Source organism: Diabrotica virgifera, chromosome 9 (genome assembly GCF_917563875.1).
Source record: "Diabrotica virgifera virgifera chromosome 9, PGI_DIABVI_V3a".
Taxonomy (NCBI): domain Eukaryota; kingdom Metazoa; phylum Arthropoda; class Insecta; order Coleoptera; family Chrysomelidae; genus Diabrotica; species Diabrotica virgifera.
Genome location: NC_065451.1, coordinates 154,364,171 through 154,373,036, shown reverse-complemented (window position 1 = coordinate 154,373,036; position 8,866 = coordinate 154,364,171). Strand labels below are relative to the sequence as shown.

Below are 8,866 nucleotides of genomic sequence, written 5' to 3'. Positions count from 1 at the left end.
TTATATTACCATTATATTGACCAAAAGGTTTCGGAGAAAAAGAGCGTAAGCAGTAGGGTAATAAATAGAAATTAGATGTTCGGTCCCGGTGAAGCATAAATATGGTGTCTTTGTACCAGTACCTTTTGTTAAAAGAGATATTTATAACCTTTCTCGTATCCATTTTATTTCATCGTTTTATTCAGTCCACACAAACTGTTTACTAATTTAAAATCAAAACTGACATTTTTTTCAGCGACATATTGCTTCATAGAAGCCCATACTAACTCTATAGGATTCAAATCCGGATATCTTGGGTAACCGTAAAACTGAATGTTCTTTATCCTCGAGTATTTTGTCAATTTCATAGGTTTTAAACAGAAGTTGGTGTAATTTTATAATGTCGTATAATTCAAATTTTAACATGTCATCTGTAAAGGAAATATTTCGCGTTGTCAGCCACTGCTGCATTTCTGCTTTCCTGGAAGACATAGTTGGACATTTCTCAGTTTGTACGTTGTGATACGGTGCATTATCAATCACTAAAACGCTGTTCGGGGGCAAATTTGGTATCAGTTTATCCTGAAGCCACTTTTTGTAATTGTCGTAGTTCATTGCATTATGATAATCTCCTGTTTTTATAGTAGGTTTGTAGCGCAGATAAGCGTTTTTAACAAAACCACTTTCACCTCCAGCATGCACTATCACAAGCATCTGTCCTTTAGATACTGGTTTTTGTATGCCCTTGTTTGAACTATCAGACCAGCTCTTTTGGTGGGTATGAGATGAATGGACGTATGTTTCATCCATGTATATAATTGGGCGATTTGCGTTCCTGTAACGTTTCATACTACGTAAGAAATTCTACGTAGAAGTCTAAGATGTTGAATATTGGGCTTTTCCATTAATAATTTTCTATTTAGTTCTAGTTTTTCGCCAACGAAATCCCATCTTTCTAATTACTGTTCGTAGGCTTTCTATGGAACCTGAGTAGTTGTACTCCTCTGCAAATGTTCTGTGTATGCGTTTCACAGTTGGGACTTGTTTTTTGTGTTATACAAAAATCCATTATATAACGTCGAAGACGCCCTATATCAAAATCGTCCAAGCACGTTTTTGAAGCGCTTTTTTTTTCTCTTTTTGTTTGGAGTTACAAATGAGGAATATTCGCCATCTTCAATTAATTGCATTTCCCGAGCAATTTTTTGAACGCTGCTTAAACTAACACCTGTTGCCAATACCACACGTTCCTGCACTTTTTTCAAATCTCTACACGGTTCATTGTTTTTCGCTTCATTTATCATAAAATGAATCACGTTTGCTATCACTTCCCGTGTCTGATTATTTAAAACTTTTCCCTTCAGATTCGATTTAAACAAAATTTGCAAATTTTAAATTGATTCTCCTTTGCGGTTCGTACTTACAAAAAATGTTTCGCAGACTGTACCGACTTGTTCACGTTACAAACGGTAGATATTAAGTGAACGCTCAGTGCGAGATCCGTCGGATGACGAATGCGCATCATGGGCGTGGTTATTTTCAGACTTTCAGCTATTCTTGGTGAACTGTACGTAATCTACGTAGACATTGTCTGTATGCGCGCCTACTCGTTCGATTTCAAATGAGAAATGCATTGAAAACATTCAATCACAAAAAACATTTTTTGCTTAGAATGACCCAAGAAATACAAAAAAATGTTTTGTTTTGCGAAAAATCGCTGTTATGTGATTCCTCAAGTTCTTAGTTTATAATAATCTTATCGACATCCGGATCGAAAAAATTCATGTTCTACGGGTCAAAAGACATAAAAAACTTGGGTAAGTCCATCTGAATTAAGGAGGCTGTTGTACCCCCACTGGCGACAGGACTAAATATTGTAGCTTGTTTTGTTTTGTTACATTAAATCACTTGTTACTCTAAATTTAAAAAATTAGAAAAATTTACATTAGATTGGCCCTCCATAAAACTTGCTATAACATTAACTGTTTTTAAAACTTTTATAACAAGCAAGTGGGTGGTAATATGGTAGGTAGGTATAGAAATTAGTAGACAAAAATATGAAATCATTTTACGATCTGTAAAATACGCTGTACACCGACTTTTGTCGGCGATCGATTGAATTGGTACTCATAAACAGTAGTAATAAAGTATTATTACCTGACAAACAGAATATGTGGAGACTAAAATTATTCCAGAACAAGCAGGATTCAGGCCTGGAAAGTGCTGCTGCAGTCAAATTCTTAATCTCACCCAACATATTGAAGATGGTTTTGAACGGAAGGAAATAACAGGAGTAGCGTTCATAGACATAACTGCCGCCTATGATACAGTTAACCATCAACGGCTACTCGCAAAACTCTACGAAACTACAAAGGATTTCCAACTAACAAGGTTAGTGAAATGTCTCCTCCAGAATAGACGCTTCTACGTAACGCTCCAGTCCAAGAACAGTCGGTGGAGGGACCAAAAAAATGGGCTACCACAGGGAAGTGTCCTCGCACCGATTCTATACAACATATACACCAACGACCAACCCATACACCAACAAACAAGGCAATTCATTTACGCTGATGATACAGCGGTGGCAGCTCAGGGAAGAACCTTCAATGAAGTCGAAGTGAAACTGACAGATGCCCTGGGAGACTTAGCTCTATACTATGATAAAAACCATCTGAAACCCAATCCCACAAAAACCCAGGTATGTGCTTTCCACCTGAGAAACAAGCATGCCCGAAGGTCGCTGGAGGTGGAATGGCGTGGTCAGATGCTGGAACACAACAAGACGCCAAAATACCTTGGCGTCCGTCTGGATAGAACTCTGTCTTACCGATACCACTGTCAAGATGTCAAGAAGAAAGTAAATGCCAGAAATAATATCATCCGCAAGCTAACTAATACAAAATGGGGAGCACAACCACACTCTCCGCACTTCTGCCTTGGCATTATGTTTTTCGGCCGCGGAGTTTGGAGCACCAGTATGGGCAAACTCTGCTCACGCAAAGAACGTCGACGTGGCTCTAAATGAAACGGTCCGTATAATATCGGGTTGCCTGAAACCGACACCTATCGAAGAGGTATACCCCATTGCTGGAATTGCTCCACCACCTATCAGGAGGAAGGTCACGTCAGAGGTAGAACGGAAAAAGCAGGAGACGGACCGAAGACACCCCTTATATGACCACCAAACTCAGCCAAGCAGACTAAGATCTCGGAAAAGCTTCCTGAAAACATCAAGATCCATCCCCGAAGCGCCAGAGACGCGCCGAATACACCTATGGCAAGCGTCAGCTACCGCGACACATTTTCCTCCCTCGGAGGAAATGGCTGCTGGACACAATTTACCGTATCCGACTTGGAAAGCGCTAAACAGACTGGCGTTTCACGTTGTGCTAGTAACCTGAAAAAATGGGGATACCAGGAGGACGATACCTGCGACTGTGGCGCGGTTCAGACCAGCCGGCATCTACTATCATGCACAGAGATGAGAGAGACCTGCACAGAACAAGACTTAATTATAGCAAATAACAGGGCCATCTATGTGGCCAACCATAGGAAATACAGAATTTAAAGTTGTTGGTGTTCCGGACACGGAAAGTAAGTACCTGACAAACCCAAAATATACAAAATAGCACTACAGACTACCTTCGAGGGACTTGGCGACATACCATATACCAGATATAATTTTTAGGAAATTATAGGTAAAAATTTATTCATTGACCTAAACAATATTCAATTAAACGGTATTAGTTTATTAAAACGTATTCCTATAAACGGATAAATGTATTAAGGAGTAAATGGAAACGTTTCGGGATCTCGAAATTATATTCCATAAACCGGGATATTCTTGTAACCGGTACTCTAATAAGCGGGTTTGACTGTATTCCCATATTATGTTGTTTCAAGTTTCTTGCATCAGGATACTGCTTGAAACAAATTTTACACTTGTATGGCTTTTCTCCTGTGTGTTCTTAAATGTCTTTTCAAATAACTTGTAGTAGCAAACTGCTTACAACAGATTTCACACTTGTGAAGTTTTTCCCCATTATGAATTTCCATGTGTTGTTTCAAATTACTTGCCTGAGAATAATGTTTGAAACAAATTTCACACTTGAAATTTTTTTCTCCGGTGTGAACTCTCATATGTTGTTTCAAATTACTTGCCTGAGAATACTGCTTGAAACAAATTTCACACTTATAAGGTTTTTCACCAGTGTGCAATCTCAAATGTGTTTTCAAACTACCTGCTTCACTAAACTGTTTAAAACAAATTTCACACTTGTACGGTTTTTCTCCAGTGTGGGACCTCAAATGCTTTTTCAAATCACTTATTCTAATAAATTGCTTTAAACAAATTTCACACATGTAACTCTTTTCTCCAGTATGCACTTTCAAATGTGTTTTTAAACCACTTGCATCAGAAAACAGCTTCAAACAAATTTCACATTTGTGAGGTTTTTCTCCAGTGTGCACTCTCAAATGTCTTTTTAAACCACTTTTTCTAGTAAATCGCTTTAAACAAATTTCACACTTGTGAGGTTTTTCCATAATATGAATTTTCATGTGTTGATATAAATTCATTTTTCTGCCAAACTTCTTACCACAAATTTGACATATTAACATTTTTTCTTCATCAGTAAGACCAGTATTTTGCTCTTTATTGGATGAATCTATGTCAATCGTTTTCATAATTTCCCAAGTATCCTTCTCTTGAAGAAAGTCTAAAATAAAAACCAGAATATATAAAAATCGTTAATGCATAACATTAAAAATGTATAAACATTTTCAATTTAGCAGCATTATATTCAGTTCAATTAGAGAGTGCAGCAAGAGTCCAACAACACAGTCCACAGTATCCAACAATTTCTTCATAATTGACTTTTTCACTTTTATGGGTATAACTTCATGTTGTTTATTATATTTTAGGTTTAAAATCCCCGTAAATCACTTGGTTTTGAAGATTTCTCCAATAGTAAAACACAGTATCTACCGTTAATTTTCTAATTTTAAAATAAAAAACACAGTATCTCTCACATAGAAGTGTAAAAGACAGTATATGCCAGATACTGTGTTTTTCATTTTATTTTTACATCTTCAATTAAAAATGTTTTTACAAACACAGTATATGGCAGATACTGTGTTTTTCAGTTTAAGAAACCAACGCATAACCTCCAAAAAAGTTGTTTGAGTACATGTGTATTAGGGAATCCATCGACCTGTCAAAGTTAAATCACGTGATCTTTGGTTGGCACACAAAACTGTTCTTAACCTAAACTCAATGTAATTATTGATTTTTCTTATTTGTTTTTTGTCGTGATTTTGAGGTAGTATAGTATTTAAAGACATTCATTAGATTAATTATTTTATAAACTTTACGTTCTTGGTGGTTTTGAGTGCTGACAACATGCCTGTCACTTGTATAATAGTGAACTGTGTAAGTCCAACTGATCAGAATAATGTTAATTTTAATTTGTTTTTTGTCGTGATTTTGAGCTTAATATAGTATTTAAAGACATTCATTAGATTAATTATTTTATAAACTTTACGTTTTTGGTGATTTTGAGTGCTGACAACATGCCTGTGACTTGTATAGTAGTGAACTGTGGAAGTCCAACTGATCAGAATAATGTTAATTTTAATTTGTTTTTTGTCGTGATTTTGAGCTTAATATAGTATTTAAAGACATTCATTAGATTGATTATTTTATAAACTTTTCGTTTGTCGTGATTTTAAGTGCTGAAAACATGCCTGTAATCTGTATAGTAGTGAACTGTGGAAGTCGAGCTGATCGGATAATGTTAATTTTTTTCGTGTTCCCTCAATAGGGCTTTTCATTCACAGTCATTTGTTTTGAGCTTCTGTCATATGTCGTATAATCCGTGTATAGTAATATTATACACGGATTATACATCTGACAGAAGCTCGAAACAAATGACAATCGATGAAAAGCTGTATTAGAAACTCATTTATGTTTCCTCACCTAACTAAATTGTCAAATAACAGGACGCACTCATGCTAGGAATTATGGTTTTTATTAATATTATTACAATTATTTATATGTGACACTAACGTAACTAGTGACATTCATTTTTAGGCCAATGTGACAAACTTTATTAATAGTACTAAATTTTAACATTTATCCCCTATTTTGTTAAAACAATATTATTTTGTTTTTCATTCTATTCAAAATAAATGCAGTTTTGACAGGGAATTTGTTTTGTTATTTATTTATTCCATATATAGACCTGGATCCCGCGTACCAAAAAAAAGTTGATTAATAGCAAGCTGAAAATTTATTAATAGCTTAATGGTGTCTAGTCCGACAAACTTTGATGTACGGGAACACTGGAAGTTTTAATTGTGGAACAGGTTAAAAATTTGGAACGTCAAACTACGAAAATGTTTATGTAATTTGTCAGATAAAACTTCCAATTGATTTGCTACCAATTCATTAAACTCTCATGCAAAAACCAGACTGGTGAAAAAATCACCAACTGGGCATTTTAATGAGTAGAACACTAAGACCATGTCAAACTACAGGAATCATGTTGGTTAGTAATAGCAGTCTGATTTTTGCATGAGAATTTAATGAAAGGATAACAGATCAATTGGATGTTCTATCCGACAAAATATATGGGATGTTTTTGTAATCTGATGTTCCAAATCTGAGTTTCCAAACTGTTTCACAATTAAAACTACCCCTGTTCCAGTGTCACAATACATCAAAGTTTGTCCAACTGGACACCGTTAAGCTATTAACAAATTTTCAGCTTGCTATTAATCAATTTTTTTGGTACACGGGATCCAGACCTAATAGGTTTGTTCATAGTACGACACAAACGATTAGCAACTGCTGCCAACCATCAGATGCATGAGCAGTTAACAGTTAGCGTTGTGCAGTTAATAGTTAGCATTCATAGACTACGAATGCACATGTGTCTGATGGTTGGCAAGAGTTGCTGATCGTTCTACGAACAAACCTATCAGTAAGCACAATTTGTGATCCATGGGTAGTTACTAACAGAAAGAGGCAGGATTCGATTTTTAAAACATTTATTTTAGAGTCAAAACATAGTCATACCTTAAACGATAAATGTATATTATCATTACAAGTTGATACTAATTACAAAAATAAATACACATTTAAAAGACCAATACATAATTACTCATGATGAAGAAGTACATTATAATTAAAAATGAATAACCATTTTCATATCGCTGCAACACAATGCCAAAGCCATCTTATATTTCAATTCCTTTAGTGAGTGCAACAAGCACTCTGACCGAACAGTTTCAAAACTCATTAGTTTTTCATCAGAGAATGCATATGTTGCTATCTCCAAACCATGTAGCTGTAACATATGTACATACATTGGGTTCTTCTTCGTCTGTCTTGCCCTGAGCATACTAAGCTAAAAATAGGATTGCTGCAATATGGCTGCAGACTTCACTATTACCGGCCATACGCATACAATGTGAATTTGCTATGTCATCAGAACTGGCTATCACCCCACCCAAGCATTTAGTCGTTTAGCATTAGATTTTTGGAAATGCTTCACCTAAAAAAAATATTTTATTTTTTTGGAAATTCTTCAACTACAAAAATTTATTTTTATTACAGTATTTGCGTTCTTTACAATGATTGAGAATATTTTATTTAAAATCAGACATTCATATAATATAATTTTAGAACAATCATGACAGTAATTCAAATATATGGCAGTAATAAATCATTTTCAGAGAATTATGGAGTTCGCAGTTTACAGATTAGGACGATGATATGTCTGGTTTCATACAGATATATAAACGTAAATAAATCTAATATTTAAAACCAATTTATCCAAAAGACACTAATACTGTTATCCATATATTTCTTAATGGTGAATAAATAAAATAAAGGCATACCTTTCCGACAATAATATGGAAATCAGAAAATCATTAACAATTTTTACTCCATTCAAAACAAATCCAGCTGTAAAATATTTATGTGCCTGAAGGCTTTTGTATGCTTTTATCTGCTGCTTAGAGTAGCAACTGTGACATATCAGACTCCACCAGACATGTATAAATATCTATAATAGTAACTTGATGGACTGCACTTTACTGTAAAATCCAATTCTGACTGAATTCGTATGGATCTAAATCCCCAATTATTTTCAGCTTCAATAAATATCTAGAACAATAAAAGAAATAATGTTATTGCTTGCAAAATTCATCATTATTGATAAATATCGGGGCAAAATGAACAGTAAAAAAAATTGTTTCGCCTACCTTTCTCGCAACATCTGGAGTTTCCAATAATAATTTCCAATAATAATCAGTTTGCATTGTGGTAAAGTTTATAAAGTTCACAAAAACAGGAAACGAAATCCAAATGAATCCAAAATACGACGATAAACAATGAAAATTCATTGAAAAATAGATGCAAACATAACCTCTTTGTTAGTTTGTGTGCCAACCAGAGGTCACGTGGTTTGGATTGCCTAATGGTAGAATACTGTGTTTTTCAGTTCAAGAAACCAACGCATAACCTCAAAAAAGTTGTGGGAGTACATGTTTGTTGAGACAAAATCGTTTTTAAAAAGTGTTAAAGAGTATTAAAATATGTCGCATGGTTATCCAAGTCGGCGAAGTTTTGGCAAATCCTGAAGAACAGCATGAACCAGTAGTTAAAAGAAAAAAGAAAGAAAACCCTTAAGAGACCTATTTTAACAGACGAAGATAAATTTTTGCGGGATACAAAGAAACATTCAATGTTATCTCCTTGTTTACAGAAATGTAAAGATACTCAATGCAAAGATTTTTTGATGAAGAAAGATTATTGGTAGACAAACTATGGCCAGCGACAAGTATGGCTCTCGAACATGTTTGTATCAAAACAGTTAACAGA

General features: G+C 34.8%; 1 protein-coding gene and 1 long non-coding RNA gene across 2 annotated transcripts; both read right to left on the bottom strand.

The window, feature by feature from the left end:
- Window positions 1-231: 231 nt before the first annotated feature.
- LOC126891551 (uncharacterized) lies at window positions 232-789 on the bottom strand. The gene has a single exon (XM_050660727.1). The coding sequence runs from the start codon at window positions 787-789 to the stop codon at window positions 232-234; it is 558 nt and encodes a 185-aa protein (XP_050516684.1).
- A 6,269-nt stretch (window positions 790-7,058) lies between these two features.
- Window positions 7,059-8,279, bottom strand: LOC126892279 (uncharacterized). Its single transcript, XR_007700760.1, has 2 exons — window positions 7,882-8,279; window positions 7,059-7,535 (listed from the first exon to the last, which is right to left on the bottom strand). It is a non-coding gene; the product is annotated as an uncharacterized LOC126892279 (long non-coding RNA).
- Window positions 8,280-8,866: the final 587 nt, after the last annotated feature.